We start from the raw sequence: 18,659 nt of genomic DNA, 5'->3' as shown, positions 1-18,659 counted from the left end.
TAGCATCACCAACTGGCCACTGAACATGTGGCCTCCAGTGGATAAAATAGTTCTACCTGTCTCAGAGGGGATACAAGACGGGTTTTGAAAGAAAAGGTGTAACTATCCCCTGCAACTTTCCACTTTCCTGGAATATCCAAGTACCTTATGCATACAAACAAAGGTAATCATGCTTGTTTGCATATAGTCTGTGTCTTAATATGAAAGTTTATTTCAAAGAACATGAACACAACAACAAGAAGAGAAACTGCATGCTTTCCTGTAGTGAGATCCTCCCCACTAAGTGTGCTGGAAAAATGCTACCTACCTCCTAGCAAATTCTTCTATTGCTGTTGGGGAACTCAATAGTCAAAAGCCTTGATTTTTACTGTAGACTGAAGAGGAAAGATTACAAGTTGCTTGTTGTCAGCTATAGGAAAACAGTGGACTGAGCTAGGCTTTTAAAGTTGACAGAAAGTGACCCCATAATGTTCTGTAATAGGATAAAATACATTTGAAAGAATTTCCATGAATTTCAGAACACCCAGTTCCCTCTGAATTATTTTTCTTCAGCTTAGGTCACGTCAGCCTCAAACCTTGTTGCTGGTTCAGGTACAATGATAAATCACAATAAAAAATAATAATGCCATAGCCTGCTAAGTGCATAGTCCTGTGTTGGAAACAACCTGCCTTTTCTCCAAAGCAGCAGGGTCTGATGCGGAAATCCTTTTTCCCTGTTGAAGTCATGGAGCCAAACCACTTCGATTGTAGTCTACCTTCCTCTTGTGAGTGTCATGGGCCTTCTTGAGTGTCCATAAGTCTGGAGCAGTAGCAGTCACCTCAGTTCAGTCAAAAGCACCTGCTAGAGGCCTTGAAACAGGATGGATTTTTGTGCATAACATGTCCTACAGTCAGCAGGGGATAGAAAAAGGAGACAAGCGACAGATGCAAATGTTCAACCAGGGCCAGCTTTCTCTCCATCTGTAGCATGGCTGCTTGTCTAGCAGATTTCAGCGGTTGAAAAACCTATATACAGTTCTGCAGTTCAGATCCTCCTTTATTATCGCTTCTCTCACCTCTTTCTGCATCATGGGAGGAGGAACGCGCAGCCAAAGCACCAGTGTTGCCTGTTAGGAAGAAACCTCTCTCTCTTTTTTGTGGGCTGGAAAGCTCCGCCTTACCCTTATGTGTCATAGATGCCCTGGAGGTAACCCAAAGTGCTGGGTAGCAAGTGTGGCCTTTAATGGCATCAGATTGAATACCGGTCGATGCCTGTAGAAGGGAATGAACAAAGTTAATACCATAGTGGGAGAAGGATCCTACCCTATGCTTCTCCCTCTTTGTTGTCCGATTCTGTTGGGAAGCAGCTGTTTCCTTCCATGAACTATATATCCCAGAGGATAACTCCTGTCCCCCAAGCTGGCCTGCTGGGAAGAATCACTGCAGTCATAGACACAGGCCTTGCTGTGCCTCCTGTAACAAACCCCTGGCCTAGAGAACGTGCAGAAGACTCATTGGCTGCAGTGGCCTCCTCACTAAAAAGAAGTGTTCCCAAATGGGGTGATCAGTAAAGTTTCTAAAAGTTCAAAACCTCTTGCTTACAGTTAGAGGCTTTTGATGATCAGAGGCTAGCTGGTGCCTGAAATGCGCCTCCTCTATTCATGCTGCTTTTTATCATGTTAGCTGGCGGCCTCTCTTCTCCACCCCAGCCCTTACGGTTCTTAGGAAGTCCCGTGGTTGCAATTATCAGAGAAGGGTGTTCTGCTTAAAAGCAATTGCATTGCTCAAGTTGAGCATGTTTGGCCCCGAAAGCTATATACAGGGGAAGACTTCCTGAGAATCCTAGGGAAGCTGCTCTGAGCTTTAGTGTTTTAGCCACTGGTGTTACATGCCCAGGCTTATTAAATTTCTTATGCGCCATCATAAACTAGATAATTGGGAGCCAAAACCAGTTGGCTGAGTGGCAATCCTAAAAGTAACTCAGGCAGAAGTTAGGTGCAGATGAAACTTATTTGCAGTTTCTTAGCTGCCTTTCAAGCATTGTACTGGGAGGGGAAGTGATGTCCTAACTGGGCTGTTCTGCAGGGGGGTGGGAAAGGCTTAGGATTTTGGCTAAGCAGCTCTATCCCACTGATTTATTCTGCAGTGAATTATACTCGAGGCAACTTGCATTTCCTTATATCAGGCCCAGGAAATGCGTGGCCCTCCTAGATGTTGTCCTAGCTCAGCTACACCTCCTATCATCCCACACTTCCCCATGCTGGCTGAGGGCTGATCTGACTTGGGGAGTCCAACATCATCATGAGGACTGCACAGGTAAGCCACCCCCTCTATGGCATGGTGGCTACAGGCGCTGACCAAAGGGATGCTACCCTACATAGACAACGTACAGATCCACCCCAGCTTGCGTACAAACATGTAGGAGCACAGATGCAGCCGTACACACAGCTAGTTGCGGGAAGGTGGCAACACAGTGTACCAGGGAGCCCAAGGCATCAGGCAAGAACAAGGGAAATCATTCAGACTCAAGCCCAGTGGAACAAGGCAACAAGAAGCCTTAGGTGGTGGCAGCCTGTGTACCTGTGGCCAGAGCATCTCCTGGGAGCCGTATCAGCCAGAATTGTGTGCTTTTGGGGGGGAATTGAGTGGTAAACACAAGAGAAAATGATAATGTGGTTGCTATAACAACTAATGGGTGGTCTAGGTTGTGCACCAACCACGCAAGGCATGAGGCCGATCTACCCCACCCAACCTTTATAGCTTATGTCAAGATCGGAGGAGAAAGTTCCTTAGCTCCTTTTTCTAGCTGCTGTGCTCATCCATCACTGAGATGCTCCTATGCAGGTAGGAGAGTGAGAGAAAGCTGAGGACACCCCCGAAAACTTGTAGATAATGTAATAAAAGTAGCAGAAGCTGGATCCAGCAATAGTAAACTACAATACTGTCCCCACTCCCCACTCCCCACAATGGTAAGGGTGGCCTTGTTGCAAGGGAGATTGCTGAGCCCTTTAAATTAGAGAGATTAAATATTAATTTAAATAAAACTAACTGGGAATAAAAAGAATGGAAGTAAGAGAAGAAGTGAATGTAAAGGGAACAAGGAAAAGGGATTAAAGAAGCGGGAAAGTAGGATACAAGTTAAGTGTGAAAGGAGATGGGGAGAAGAAATGAGAGATGATGAAAAATACTTTATTGAATGGCATGTGTTTTTTTGTGGGGGGGGGGGTATGTGCAGATAAAATGCCTTCTCCCCTTTTAGCCTCTAGCTCAGCAAATTCTGTCTATAATAGGGAGGCTGAGTCACGGTAGCTCCAGATCCAATGTCTACACTTAGTTTGAGGAAAGCTGAACTATGGAACTCCTTGTCACAAGGAAACCACTTTGGCAGAGAATTTAGCAGGTTCCAGAAATGGATTAGATACCAGTGAACAATTGCGCCAGATGATTAGAATAAACTCTGCCTCCATTCACTGCCATTCTGTTCCTGGCTCTGCCATTTTGTGTCTGGTGGGCCTCTCGGGTGGTTGCTGGTGGGTAGAAAGCTTGAGAACTCCTGAGTTAGAAGTCAGATGTGAAAGAGAAGAAATCACAGGAGAAGAGTAAAAATAGTTTACAAGGCATGGAAGGGGGGGGCAGGGTGAACTCTTCTGAGATACACAGTGGCTGAATTTCTGATGGGCAGCTTTGAAGTCACAGGTGAGCTTTCAGATAAGGGGGGAGAGAGAGACTGTGGCTGTGTGTGCTTTATCTACTGAATATCCTGTTTTTCCACTGCAACCTTTAAAGGCTAGGCTTGCCAGCTGACCTGGCACTCTACCTGCCCCCAAGCTGTAACTGCCTCTGTGCCTTTAGCAACACAACAGGTAAAGAAATAGGCTGGGGTGAATGTAGGGCATGGGAAGTGACATAACCCCCAGCTCATGTTACCCAGTGAACTGGTTGTTACAGAAAAACCACCATTTCCCATTGATAAAATCTGTGCTAGGAAAATGCTGTGGAAAAGCAGGGTTTTATCATTGCAATTGGAAATGAATCTAACATGCAGCACATCTACTAACACTCTGCCAAAAGAAATTTACATATATATGAGACATACACCAGCTTTCCCACTACACAGTTGCTTAGTTTTCTGGATGCAGAGGATTCCTCTGGTGCCGTCCAGTTCTTTAACCAGCTCTTCCCATGCAACAAAACACTTCCAACAATTGGTGTGCCGTGTTAGCACCAAGAGATGTGAAAAAGAGTAAGGAGAAAATCCGAATGGATTAGAGGTGGAATGAGAAGCTGCTGATTTTAAAGGTTTAAGCACAGCTTTGATGTATCAGGAGGCCTTTCTCTTGCCAGAAGCTGGAACCCTGCCTGTGTGTGTCTGAGCAGCCCCCCTAATTATTATTATAATAATAAATAGTGTGTTAAATTTGTATACCACCCTTCATCTGAAGATCACAGGGCAGTTCACAACATAAAAATGCAAAATACATAATAAACCAAAAACAACACCCCCCCCCACAAACACATTAAAAAGGATATAGAATGTTAATCAGCCAAAGGCCTGGTTAAAGAGAAACATTTTCACCTGGTGCCTAGATATATGTAATGAAGGTGCCAGGTGAGCCTCCCTGGGGAGCCACTGCAGAAAAGGCCCATTCTTGTATTGCCACCCTGCGGACCTCTCATGAAGAGGTTCCTCCTACAAGGCTATGCTGTGTTTACGATCCATAGCATTGGCCTCCCTTCCAGGCTGGGTGTTTGGTTCTAGACAGACAGAAATACAGACCTGGCTTGGCCGGACGGACAAGAGAGACCCAGCAGCAAGGCAAAAACGAGCAGCAGGGCAGAGGCTAGAGAGGCCAAGGCATGGGGCCTACCTGAGCTGGAGAGAAGCGGAGGAAATGGAGGGTACAAATGGAGGAAGGATGGAGCGTCAGGCGGCTTAAGAGTTTAGGGCATCGATACCTGCAGGCGTGAGAACCAGGGCTTGGAGAATGTCAGAGAGGGACACGATCCCCCGCGGGGTTTTCTTCTCATCCACCAGAACCAGACGATGGACCTGCCAGATGAGTGAGCCACACACCATCATGGAGAGAAGAGTAACGGGATGAGCCGAGATGAGTGCCTGACATCCACAGGGCAAGAGTTACCTCTCCCACCTGAGGCAAACCTCAGAAACGTTTCCCTTTGGTGGCATAATGCCATTATTATCATCATCATCATCATTATCACCATCCTAGTACAGCAAGATAGCCGATGGAGAGGGCACTCTGGGAAAAGTTAAAATTAAGAGTGGCAGGCAGGAAAGTTAAAGCTGAGTGCTGTTGCGCTGCCTATTAGCCTTTAGTTGCAGAGGAGCAACTGTGCTGTACAGAAAATAAGTCTAGGGTTGCTTCCCACATTACAATTTTTAAAGATACGTGTGTTTGCATATGGAAACACCTGTTTGCTTCTAGGATGGGGAATCTGTGACCCTCTAGGCATTTTTGCTGAACTACATTTCCCTTCATCCCTGGCCACTGACCATGCTGGCCGGGGCTGATGGGAATTGGGGTCCCAATGCTTTGTGAAAGGCCACAGGTTCCCCATTGGTTCAGTCAATCATTACACGCAACAGATAGATGTTTCCAGCCATATGCACGAGATCTGTATGTGCAGCAGGGAGCCATGGCTTCCTGTTGTATGGCAGCAAACAGCTGTTTTCTCTCATAGAACATGTGAAGGGGCCTTTAGGTGTCCAGTTCTCATCAGCATCTGAAGATGGTTTCACTTACCTTGGGGACCACCCACCTGAGCAATCTACCTCTTCTGGGCGGGCTCTCGGCTTTCCCCGTGGACCCCCCTTTTAAGTGATTCATTGGGAATAGCTTCTACCCTGGAGATGTCTCATGAGAATTATTTTGGGTGTTTTTGTTTTTTGCTTAAACGGTTGGAATACAGTATTCCACAATATTCCCCATCCTTTTCCTAGGGCCTGTAAGCCACTAGTGTGGACTTGTCTCTTCCATGAGTGTCATGGGGAAGAACAAGCTAGAGGTGGTTACTGCTGGAACACCTATGCCAATAGAGCAAAGTCAATCAGGCGACAGGATTAGAGGTTGACTGGGTTAGAAAGTGTCACTGGGCATGAGTTGAGTAAGCAGAAAGTAGAGACAGAAGAGGTTTAGGCTGAACATTTTAACTCCTGAAGTCAGATTTTACGGACCTGGATAGGTCAAGGTCTTGCTTGCCACAGAGTAACTGTTACCTAAAGCTGCACATTCTTCCTGCTCCATGCTGGCATACCTGCTCCTTGGCGATGCGATCAATAATGTCTTCCATCGTTTCGTAAGGATGGCAGGTGAGCACCCCTTCCAGGCAGACTGAGCGCTGCTTCAGTGCTTCCCCCACAGTAATGTCCAGGTTGTTGTAGGACTTCTGGGCAGCCAAGTGCTAAGCAGAGACAAGGAAATGGTTTGAAGCCACCATGACAGATCATCCAGGCAGGGGCTTGGCATTACCAGATAATAAAGCCACCCCAATCCCACCTTGCAAAGGTGGGAGAACTCTGGCTTTAATATCCAGGTAACTCTTGCTGAAACAAGGCTCAGTTGCTACACGCTGGTTTAATGCACCTTGTGACAGCCACTTTGATAAATGGACCCTAATCTGCCATCAATTTAGAACCACAGCATTGGAGACAATGTTCTCCTTTGCTTTTCACCCTATGTTTAAGCGGGAAACCGCTGCTGACTTCTCTGTCTAGAGCTGGAAAATAGTAGTGAAAATTAGTATCACCACCTCAATCCCTTTAGATAAACGGAGTTCGGGAAACATTTGCGAGGGATACACACACACACACACACACACACACACTACCAAGTGATCTTCCCATCTTAAAATTTTAAACAGGTACTGCATCCCCTAGAGGCAAGACAGGGAAACATTCCATTTTCTTAGCTTTGGTTATTTAAAAAAATCCATTCTCCCACCAACCAACTTCACACCTGCAAAAATGTGATTGTGCTGTACTTACAATCACATCAAAGCGAGAGTAGAGGCCAACTACCCTCCCTGTAAAGAGAAAGTGAGGGGAGCATTATAAGGGATTCAGTAGAGAAAACCCTCCCATTCACCCACCTCATAATGTAGCTATCATCCATTTTTTTTTAAAAAAAGTATTGATATATTTAATACATTCCAACTAAGCAAGTATTCCATATGTATTAATCAGAAAAATCAGAAAAATAATTAAGAAATACCCGATAAAAGGGGAAAAAATCCACTCACAATAAAGTCATGAATAGAGCTAGAGCATTATTCATCGGTCTCCACCCCCATCGTTCAGCCCGGACACTGAGATCCAGCGCCGAGGGCCTTCTGGCGGTTCCCTCACTGTGAGAAGCAAAGCTGCAGGGAACCAGGCAGAGGGCCTTCTCGGTAGTGGTGCCCGCCCTGTGGAACGCCCTCCCATCAGAGGTCAAGGGAATAAACAACTACCTCACATTCAGAAAATACCCAAAGGCAGCCCTGTTTAGGGAAGTTTTTAATCTGCGATACTTTAAATGTATTTTAATATTTGATGGAAGCTGCCCAGAGTGGCTGGGGTACAAATAAATTATTATTATTATTATTATTATTATTATTATTATTATTATTTATGTGAACACCACTTTTCCAAGCTTTTATCACATCTTGAAGTTTATCAGTTAATACATAAAAAGAGGGTTCCTGATTTTATGACAGCAGGTGGAATTTACAAAAGTGACAAAATCTGGGAGATGGTGATTTAACACCATCTCTGAGGTGTTACATATAGCACTATGGTTCATTGGTTCAAGCAGGGTTGGTGGGATTCAAATGCAGAACCCCAAAATGGTGCAGCTTGGCAAAAGCTACATCACACGATGGCTCGGATTGTTTGATAAATGTCACATAGGGTTTGTGGACTTTCTGGGCCCAAGAAAAAGGTAGAGGATGAATTAGAAAACTGATGACATATGAGAGAGAGGTAAGGCTCAGCTGAAACTGCAAACATAGCAGTGAGCATAGCATAGCAGAGGAGCTCCCCACAGCAAGTACCTTTTTCATTAACAACAGGCAATGCTGAGACCCTGCGGTCCACAAAAATCTCCAAGGCTGTGTAGACAGGGGCTGACTCCAGGACCATGGCAACGTCACGGAAGGTGCCGATGCCCAGTTCCAGGATGGTTTTCTGCAGGAATCGTGGCTTTGGAAGCATGGCTCCCTGTGTTGAGAGAAGAGGAGGTTATTTTTTCCAGTGCATTATTGGTGATGCTCCCCATGCTTCACAATGGAAATGAATGGCGTGCATTCATGCAATAATTTAATTAACTGCCTTAATTGGCCACAGTGAACAGTGAGCTGGACAACATTTTTTGCAGAAGCTGAACTGCAGCAGAATGGAAATGGAGCTGCAGACAATGAATATGGGGCAAAAAAGAAAACGATACCTTTTTACATCCCCAGTGGAGCCTAACCTCTTACTCCTCTGTTCCAGCTGTAATCAAGCTATAAATACACCTAGCTGCATTAACTCAAGTTCATCTCCCGCCCTTCTCTCTCAACTTCTACTGTTTTCCCAATTGTCTATTTTAGATTGTGAGCATCTTGAGGGAAGTGGCCAGTCTATTTTTCCCTATGCAGCTCTGCAAGGCACCACGTACCCTGTTGGCTCCGTACCAATAAATAAATGATAAAAGAGAGCATCGGGCACTGGGCCAACATATGCCCCACCGAGACCAAAAAAAATCTGCCTTGCCATCATCTATGCCAAGAGGAATTTGGGACCACCAGACACTCACGAAGATATGCAGGAACTTGAGGATACGTTTGTGGGTCAGAATGTGTAGGACGTTCCCTGAGATGGGCTCAATAACAGGCAGCCGATGGATCTTGTGCTTAATCAAGGAATAAACAGCATCAAATAGGCTAGGAAAGGGAGAAACAAAAGGGCAATATGACATGCCTGGAGACTGGCTCCCTGTTCCCAGGGACTGTACCTATTTGCCACTTCCACTTTGGGCATCATGCAGCACAGCTGCTCTAAATGAAGTAGGCATTGTGAGACAGTGAGGGTTCCCCCATGCCTATTGTGGACAAAGGCTCTGTGCATTCAGCTGTTCGACAGACAGAAATCAACAAGTGAAGTGTTTTCTGGCAAGGAACTGATGAGTAAAACTTCACTCTTTTATACAAACTGCCATGCAGTTGTTAAAAGTACAAGACTCTTTCCATCAAAGCTAGCCACACTATTATTAAGTATTCATTAAAATTCTTTCCCAACTTTCTTGCCAAAGAGGAGGGATCTGTGGGAGGAGCAAGCAAGCATCAGGAATGACTTACCTATCATTTGGGGAGATGAACACCAAGGGTTTGAAGAAACCTTGCAAATACACCTCTGGGGAGAAAGGAAAGCAACTGGATAGTATATGGAACCGTTGCCCTAGGTAAGATGGGAGAGCTACTACAGGTTAAGGACAAACCTACTTCTGTGGGGGGAGGGGAATCTGGAAAAAGAGGTAAACTGGGTTTCCAATCTATTTAGAAGGATGATGAGTTTCTTAGATTTTGGCATACAACAGCTTGAGGACACTATACCATATGGTTAATCACTGCCAAGTTGAAGATTATTTACCATAACATCAACTTTCTTCCCATTTTATGTGCACTGAAAGCATCTCAGAAATTGGGATGGTGATTCAATGTGTAATACTTTAAAAAAAAATTATTTATACCCTGCCCATCTGGCTGGGTTTCCCCACTTTGAAGAGAGGCAAGGTACTATAGCTGTTGTACTGAATCAGACCAATGGTCCATTTAGCCTAGCCCTGCCTGCGTCCTGATTGGCAGCCACCCTCCAGGGTTTCAGCTAGGGGACATTTTCCCCACCCAAACAGGAGATGCCAGGGATTGAATCTCAGATCATTTGCAAGCAGAGCATGTGCTCCACCCACTGAGCATGCAAGCAGTGAGCAGATGGAGGAGGACCCTCCCCATGCCTTGCACCTTCCCTCAAGTCAGGGGCAGCCCACATGGTGCCCTCCACATGTTGGATTTCACTTGCCATCATCCTTCACCATTGGGCCATGGAGGCTAAGGATGAAAAGAGTTGGATCAACATCTGGAAGGTACCACATTAGCTACCCCTCTTCTGGGTGGTTGTGCAGATCAAGCTCAAAGGGAGAGAGCAAGTAGAAACAACGCCAGGGACAGAAATGGGACAGGATCCAATGAGCTCACAGCAATGGGCTACAGCACATAGAATCTCATCAGAATGCAGCAAAATAGCCTGTAGTGCAAGGAGGGTGAACCTGTGACCCTCCAGATTGTTATTGGCAAGGGCTGGTGGATTCCATCAAAACCAGAAGTCACTGGTTTCCAATCCCTAGAGTACTGTAACATAAACCCTTTGCCTAGGGGCTGGGGTGGCCAATGGGCCCCAACTCCCATCAGCCCTAGCCAGCATGGCCAATGGGATGGAATTATAGGAGCTGTTGTCCTTTAGATGTTGTTGGACTAAATAATGAGTAGGCAAACTAAGGTCCGGGGTCTGGATCCAGCCCAATCACCTTCTAAATCTCGCCCACGGACAGTCCAGGAATCAGTGTGTTTTTACATGAGTAGAATGTGTCTTTTTATTTAAAATGCACCTCTGGGTTATTTGTGGGGCATAGGAATTCATTCATTCCCCCACCCCCGAATATAGTCCAGCCCCCCACAAGGTCTGAGAGACAGTGGACCGGCCCCCTGCTGAAAAAGTTTGCTGACCCCTGGACTAAATGCTGGCCGTGCCTTGTCTAGAGACAAGACTATCAAGTAGGAAGAGATACCAAGTTAAGCGAGGAACTGTTTAAATCAAGGCCAGAACCAGGGAGACAGACATAAACAGGCACTCACACACAGAGGGTGCAATTCACCTTCCACTGCTGCCAATCAATTTTAAAGATGTTCAATAGCATCCATGCATACACTACTCCCCCTAGTGGTGCCCTCCTCACCTCTCCACGTTTCAATTTTGTGTTCCTCGATCTCATATATCTGAACCTATAAACAGCACAAAATGATACTCGTGAGCAGAGTGATGTCACCCACAAAAGGATAAGATAGTGAGAATTCCAAGCAGCCCACACTTGTACTTTGAAGGCACAGGTCCTCATGCTTTGCTGTCTGCCCCTGCCCACCCCCCTACCATCCCTGTACATATTTGGAGGGAGATGCTGGAAGCTGGTTTGCTCCAGATCTTGCAAAGGCAATTGAGCGGTCCTGGAAAACTCACCAGAGGAGATCGGTAGTAGCGATGTAGGATGTTAATGAAGTCAGTGATAGTCAACATACCTGCATTAAGAGAGAGTGGGGAAAAGAGGAAAAGGAAGACAGGTGTAGGTCTGGAGGAGCTGAAGCAACAGGCATGAAGGGCCTACCTTGTGCAGGCCCCAGTTCTCAGGACAGCAGATGGTTGAGCCTTTCCTTAATAAGGCACCTGCAGAATTCCTGCACACACCCAACCTTGTCTTCTTGACCATCCCTAGTAGTTTGAATGGCCAGAAGTAGTCCTATGAAATCCCAGTTCACACTTCCTTTTGCCCAAAACCTGCTGTCCTGTGTTGCCCTCTTGAACGCAGCATCACTTACCCACAAAACACTGCTGCTTGGTATCCCAGAGAGGGGCGGCTCGCACCCCATTGGCCACCATGGCTAAGAAGGCCTTCTTAATCTGGGGACAGGAGGAAAAAAGAATAGGTGGGCCAGACAGGCAGTTGCTGTTCAATATTCCTGTGTATCTGCAGTCAGGAGTAGTCAATGTGGTGCCCTTCAGGTCTTGTTGGGCTTCAGCCCCCATCATTCTTACCATTGGTCTGAGGCTGATGGGAATTGTAGTACAACATCTGGAAGGCACCACATTGGTCAGGCCAGATCTACAGGGTGAGGAAACAGCTGCATCCAGCCAAGAAGGCTGGGCAGGGGGAAATCCAGAAGTAATCACCCAAACTGCACTCCCTTGGACTCCAACTCTATGTAGCAATTACTGTATATTCTTCTGCTAGACTAGATATTATTAAACACTGTGGTTCAATTTTAGGGGGCAACAACCTTAGCCCTATTTTTTACCAAATGATGGGGCTTGGACTTTCATCCTAGTTTGCTCTCTTCCCACGATTCTACCTCTTCCTAAATCACAGCTCTAGGAATGTGATGATCTAAACAAATATGAGGGAAGGTAAACTTGCAGCAGCAGGAATAACCTGATGAAACAGGTAGAATTCCTGCATCCTAAAAGTGAGCGTCTATTTGTTTAAATAATCCTTGCGGGAGGATTTGAGTTCCATATCCAGCTCTGCCAGTCGTAAGAAGAGTCCAAAGGCCCACCTAGTCCAGAATCCTGTTTTCACAGTAGCCATTCAGATGCACATTGAAGACCAACAGCACTCTCTCCACTTGTGCTCCCAAATAGCTAGTATTCAGAGGCCTACTACCTCCTAAAATGGAGGAAGAACACAGTCATTGCAGCTAGTAACCATTGAAGGGCCTTTGTGCTCTATTAATTTCTACAGCTCCCCACCACACACACACACTGCCTGCCATAGCAGAAAGTCAAGTACCTGACAGATTAGGAAGGAAGTTGAAAACTGCTGAGTGTAGTGTAGTATAAGGGGGGACGGCAGACATGTACTAAAAGGGTAGGAAAACCCCCACAAACTTCAATGTAGAATCCCTGTCAGGGGAGGTCACACTGCCAGGGGTGCAAACGCTGTCTGAAGCTACTCCTGTCTGCACTGGCATGTAAGATATTTTATTCTGCCTTCCCTACCCCTTGGGAGGAATTCAGTGTGAATCTATGGCAACTGGTCCATCAGCTTTCCAGCTTTCCCTGAGCCAATTTCAGAGGACATGTGGGGGAAGAAGGGGGGAACTCTGTTGCACTGGTGTAAGTCCTCATGTTGGCTTCCACTAATAGGACTAGTTAAATGAATTCTGCCCCTTTGTGTTTTTTCTTGTGTGAACAGCATTATTCATCCTTCTGTACACCAATCTGGAATCGTATGATGAACAGTTCAGAAACATTAAAATTTTGAAAAACCAGAAGCATTCCTCAAGTGTATTTGTTTACTTTCCCCATAGAAGTGAAAAGCAAGCATTCACTTACATAAGGAAAGAAAAGGGATACCATCAGGTTGGAACTATACTGCTTCCAATTATTCCCAACCCTCAGTTATCTGAGCCACTCACATTCAAGCCTTTTGCACACTCCCATCTGCATCATTCCACCCTGTATTCTATTTTGAGAACTAGCTTTTATTGAGTGCTGATAACAATTTTACCAGGAACATTGAGAGGAAGGGAGCAGAGCTGTTGACTTGAGCCTATTGGACTACTGCCCTGTCTTTGCTGGATGTTTCAGGATTTGTAACAGGGATCGAGACTCCAACTCATATCAGTCCCAACAGTATCTGGATTTCCAAAGGTTCCCTGCCCCAATTAATAAAGAAGTGAGCTTCCATTATCCCATTATTAAAATGACCAGCTTTCTATCCCCTTCCTTGACCCACAATAGCTCCCTCTTTCCCCCTTACCTGCAAGGTTGTGTCAAACACTACCAGTTTGGAGCTGGTGGGAATGGCATCATAACAGCGGTGGCGCCGCATGAAATGCATGTAAGTCTCAGCATCTGGTCCCAGCAAATCAGTATCGGGACCAAACCCAAGAATTTCACAGTCGAGAGAAATGATGTCACCGTCATCTTTGTTGCTCTCTTCTGGCTTGGTGACTTCTGATGCTGCTTTGACATCCACAACTGTGCCTTTGCTTTGCTGACCTGCATCTTTAACATTCAGGGTGGAGGCACTGGCGTTCCGGCCCTTGCACCTGCCTCCTGGCATCACGTCCTCCTTGCCCCCTGGACCTGTTTGTCTCCTGTATGTCACTGTGGCCTGTGGTCCACTGTAGTTGTCAGCTGTATCCAATTCTCTGGCCTCTGAATCTGCAGCCTTAATATCCGATTTTGTATCAACGGCATCCACAGCTGTTACTCTGCCATCCCGATTTGCAGTCTTGGCATCCAGCCCAACAGCTTTGGGATCCCCGTTCATGGTCCTGCCATCTGACATCACATTCATCATGCTCAACTCTGTACCTTTGCCATCTGCAGCCAGGTTCTTGGCCTCTTGCCCTACAACCTTGGCTTCCAACGCTGATTCCTTAACATCCAGAGATAGGTTGGGGCCTAGTGGGTAAGGGGAGGCATTGCAAATCCAGACACCAAAAACTTCTTGGTAGGTTAAACATTTAAGTAATCTTGGCCCTTTTGACTGACACAACTTTCCCTCCTTCTCACTAAGCCTAAAGAAATGGTATCTTCTCACATAAACTGCAGGAACATGCATGCTGAGCTGAACAACCCATGACTTGCACAGAGAAGCAGCCAAAAGCTGCAGCAGTCATTGACCAACCCTGCCCCACAGAGCACATCCAGTTAGTTTATTGTTGACATCCCTTGACAGGCAGCAACCCACACACTTCAGCCTAAGGTGAAGGCATTTGTTGATTTCAGTCAGGGCCCAAACTGTCTTCTGCAAATTTTACAGTAGAGGGGAAAGTGTAAGAGGGGCTAACTACTTGCTCTGAAAAAGTAGACCCGGTCAGGAGGGGGCTGTATATTTATTCACACATTTCTGTGGCAGTTGAATAACTTCATTATCTTTATTGAGTGCCCTCACAACAACCCTGTGAGGTAGGTCACCATTATTCCCATCGACAGATAGAAAATGGAGGGTCGACAATATTGGGCTTATCCAAGGAATCTATCTATGAGCCCAGATTTTGAACTCAGGCTTCACATAATTCAATTTTGTAAGATGGCATTAGGATGGGTTTCACAGGTACTAGCAGAACTGGAGCCATCCTCAAACAGGAAAGCAAAAAGTGAAATCTGGGTACAATTGAGATTTTCCAAGACAAGAATGATAGGGGAGGCAGTGGTTCGGATGGTTTGCAGCATGGCTCAGAAAGTGATGTATAACACCCCAAATTTAGTACACACAATCATGCTGTTATGGATTAGCAAGTTTAGGAGACACTCAAAGCAGGCAATTAACACCTAAAACTGTTTTCTGCAACACATGTCATGAGTCAGTCAGTCTGGCTGGCAGGCAGTGAAGTCTGTACTTCAAAGCGGTCACTCCACCACCGGCAGGCAAAACCAGTGCACTACCCACCTGGTTCCTGAGGCTGGAGGCCATTGCTCAGTGGTGCTGCCTGGGAGTTGAGGAAAAATGGACAGAGTTAAAAAGTGGCCTCTGTAGTCCACATTCAATGTGCAAAAAAGTTCAGCTTTTAGGAACTGACAGGTGAAAACTACAATTCTGCAGTGGACAGAGAACCTCAGACTCCACCCTAGGCCCTCAATCCCCAAGTGCTACAAATCTAGTTCAAATTGAATGCTGGAGGGATAAATTAAAAAAAAAACTTAGTGCTTCACATATTTTCTGCAGGCAGGGGCAATTTCCTTCATCCTCACATGGCTGCTGTTTATTGTCCTCCTATTATTACAGCTTTTCAAGTTGCAGGCAGAGTTGTTTGCAGGGAATGTTAAGCATGTTGTGGGAAAGCAGATGTTTAAATCTTGGGTAGGATAACGGTTATGTCCTTTTTTACATCATGGGGAAGAGGATGGCTTAACCAAGGGAATTAAGAAACAGTGACATGGTGGGAGAGGAGACCCCCAACAATCATACCTATGGCTTCTCCAGTTAGTACCCAAAGCTAGCGTCTGTAAGGACTCTGCAGTAAAGGGTCTACTGGTAATGTGGAAGGGGTACACACAGATGATCCAATAAAGCTGATTCAGGCTGCACCCAGTCAGAGACTGCATGACAGACAACATACTCAATCACAATTGCATGCGTACTCAGACACAGGAGGAAACATGCGTAAGAGCAGAGTGCAATCAGACACAGACACATGCTGAGACATGGAACAAACCCTGGACAGAGATTTGGTAGCCCACAATTTTCCTACCTGGACTGACAGGAAGCAGAAACATGCCAGCTGACAAATATAGTGAATTATTTATTTATTTATTTATTTAATGTGTCAGTTGCTTTATCTTGCCCAGGGAAACCCAAAGCAACTTACAGCTAAACAATAAACAAACTACACTAAATAAACCCCACACACATTAAAACCAAGAGGCGAAGAGAAATACATTAAGAACATCCCATCCACTTCTAAAAGGCCGCAGGTAAGTTAAGGACCAAAGACCTGGTTTTGGAGGAACGTTTTAATAATATTAAGAAAGGCACTTGCAAGACACCAAGAGGAATATATAGGAATGGGATTCAGCTGCCAAGTTTCTCTCACCTAGTTTATGGCTGCACTATTTGCTTGATCGATTGATCAATTAAATACGTTGATTAAAAAGGTGTCCTCAATTCAGCACAGATTTTTAAACAAATAACAACGCCACACGAAAAGCATTTTTTCTGACATGGAGGGAGACTGTTATGACGACACATGCTTGCATTCTCCAAAAACACAAAGCGCGTGCGTTTCCCCCTTTGTCTTCAAAGCTTTTGTTTTTGTTCACCCGAACACTTGCGCGCATTAATGCGTAAGATTTATTTAAATAGGCAACAGACCGAGTCGGAGCACCGAGTTCAATTTCGTAACATGAAGTTGTTACGGCCAAGCACGCCTAGGAATCACAACCGAAGAGAAAACGTAGAGGGGCAGGCAGCGCTCTGCACGTGCTCAAAAGCTCCGTTCTTCACACTCAAGGGTGTCCAAAGAGCTTGGGGAGCACGTTCCGGGGCTCAGGTAAGCCCCGCTAGCCCCACTCCCCCGGCAACCGAAAGCAGGAAGTGGTCGCGGCATTGTTGCGCCAGGAAGTGCCCTCCGTCCGTGCTCCCCGGGCCCGGCCTGGCCGGCAGAAAGGCACCCGCCGCGAAGCCCTTTCTTGGGGAGGTCTTTCCACCGGGCCCCGCGCCTTACCTGCTCCAAGGCCGCCGCCGCCGCCCGTTCCATGCCGAGGCAGCTGCTATTTTCGGGCGCCTGGCCGGGGAGCCAGTCTGTGTCAGGAAGGCGGCGGGCCTGGCAGCAACACCCGGGTGCGCGCGGCGCCAGGAGGGGCGGAGGGGCTACCGCCTGCCGCGCTGTGCGAAGAAGGGCCTTCCCGCCGCCGGGGGACTCAGGGCAGCGCGCGGCCGCCTCCCGAGACGGTAGAGGAGGAGCAGGGCACGCCGAGAGCGGGGCTCTCCCAGGCTGCGAGGGTTGCTGCGGCGAGTGATGCAGCGAGGAAAGCGGGCTGGGGGGGGGGGGACGACAACAACGACACGCAGTCTCACGCTCGGGAAGCTTCGGGCGAAGCCTCCTGTTTGCCCTGTATACGCTGGAGGGCGGGGGGGGGGGGAGAACGCGACTCGGCTCCGGCTGTAAATAAATCACGGAATGTACGAAGGGAGGAAGCTGGGGCACAGAAAGCCTGTGCGCGGTGGGACCTGGTCTCGCGGGGTGGGAGGTGGGGCGAGGAGAGGAGATGATGGAGGCTATTGGGGGGGGGGCAGCCACTCCCGGGAGGAAGAAACGAAAGGGGTAAAACGCCAGAGGAGACGTTGTAGAGGTACAGTCCCTGGTGCAATGGGGACACTATAACCTGGCTCCCCAGGGCAGAGACTGTTCCCGCTTGCAGCGGGCTTCTTTCTTTCAGAAGGCCCATATGCCTTTAAAAGCTGAGAGGTAGGCGGCAGATATTCATCTGGCGAAGTCACTCCCACCCGCAAGGAGTACTGATTGGAAAGCAATGCAACTTCCATCTGTTGCATTAAAAAAAACAACACCTATTGTAATATCCAGGAGATAAGATACAAATTGTAATTTTAATGGATTAATCCTCCAGCCTTTCCCCACCAGTTCCTCATATCCTTTTACCCACAAACTCATCCCCTTCCTATGTTCCAGCAGCAACATAATATTCCCAGTGTTCTTTTTAAAAATGCTACTTAAGTTTGTCTTTTATCAAAGCATCTGGAGCATTTTAAATAAAAGGACACATTCTACTCATGTAAAAACACGCTGATTACCGGACATCCGCGGGCCGGATTTAGAAAGTGATTGGGCCGGATATGGCCCCAGGGCCTTAGTTTACCTACCCATGGGCTAGCTATTACCAGGCACCTCTTTTATCTTTACATGCAGTTCTGGTCCTGCCTCAGAGCCTTGATCTCAAGTGCTTGCTGTCTTCACCTCCCCATCTACACATACTAAACATAAGCCCTTTGGGACTGGCCTCTCCTCCCCACTGTGGAGAATTCCTGGAGAATGAGTCAGGCTCCTAAAAAGAGAAAGTGGCTGTCCCCTCCCCTCTCAGTTTATCCCCACTACTTGTAGCCTGAACTCAGCAACAGAGGCCTTATTGGCTCTTGGCAAGAAAGGAAATGGTTATGGGTGCCCACTGCCAGCAGAAAGCCAGCTGTGGCAGTGTCTCTGGTTAGTCAAAACTCCCAACACTTCAGGGGATAGATAAACTGTTCCTATCAAGATCATTTTCTCAACCTAGAAGGGGGAACGTTTGCTCCAAAAGGGAAAATATAAACATAAAAATTAAAAACACTTTGCAGAGCAAGCAAAATAGTGTGGAGGTGCCTGCTTTTCCTTTGCAGCTGAATAGCAACTGTGTGCACTCTAGCAAAAAA

General features: G+C 46.7%; 1 protein-coding gene across 9 annotated transcripts; it reads right to left on the bottom strand.

Annotated features, from left to right (window-relative positions):
- Positions 1-173: 173 nt before the first annotated feature.
- Positions 174-17,200, bottom strand: PRKAG3 (protein kinase AMP-activated non-catalytic subunit gamma 3). Of its 9 annotated transcripts, XM_033160605.1 has the most exons (13): positions 16,960-17,194; positions 15,186-15,225; positions 13,545-14,194; positions 11,605-11,686; positions 11,249-11,307; positions 10,971-11,016; positions 9,316-9,370; positions 8,775-8,901; positions 8,032-8,197; positions 6,986-7,023; positions 6,256-6,402; positions 4,936-5,029; positions 1,138-1,251 (listed from the first exon to the last, which is right to left on the bottom strand). In XM_033160605.1, the coding sequence occupies exons 1-13, from the start codon at positions 16,990-16,992 to the stop codon at positions 1,229-1,231; spliced, it is 1,560 nt and encodes a 519-aa protein (XP_033016496.1). In that variant the 5' UTR covers positions 16,993-17,194; the 3' UTR covers positions 1,138-1,228. The 9 variants fall into 9 exon arrangements, 8 of the variants coding, with proteins under 8 accessions (XP_033016473.1, XP_033016505.1, XP_033016455.1 ...); XM_033160582.1 differs by lacking the exon at positions 4,936-5,029 and having other exon boundaries at positions 174-1,251; positions 16,960-17,200; XM_033160614.1 differs by lacking the exons at positions 4,936-5,029; positions 16,960-17,194 and adding an exon at positions 16,330-16,456 and having other exon boundaries at positions 174-1,251.
- Positions 17,201-18,659: the final 1,459 nt, after the last annotated feature.

Source organism: Lacerta agilis, chromosome 1 (assembly GCF_009819535.1).
Source record: "Lacerta agilis isolate rLacAgi1 chromosome 1, rLacAgi1.pri, whole genome shotgun sequence".
Lineage (NCBI taxonomy): Eukaryota > Metazoa > Chordata > Lepidosauria > Squamata > Lacertidae > Lacerta > Lacerta agilis.
Note: the sequence above shows the minus strand (reverse complement) of the source record. Positions and strands in the feature narration are given on the sequence as shown.

What these genes read in the sequence shown, in the direction of transcription:
- PRKAG3 (XM_033160564.1), bottom strand. Translation starts at nt 14,354, where the DNA reads ATGCATGTTCCTGCAGTTTATGTGAGAAGATACCATTTCTTTAGGCTT. An exon ending in TTCATCTCCCCAAATGATAG is followed by an intron (nt 8,902 to 9,315) that starts GTAAGTCATTCC and finishes TCCCTTTCCTAG; the next exon opens with CCTATTTGATGCTGTTTATT. An exon ending in TCAAGTTCCTGCATATCTTC is followed by an intron (nt 8,198 to 8,774) that starts GTGAGTGTCTGG and finishes CTCTCAACACAG; the next exon opens with GGAGCCATGCTTCCAAAGCC.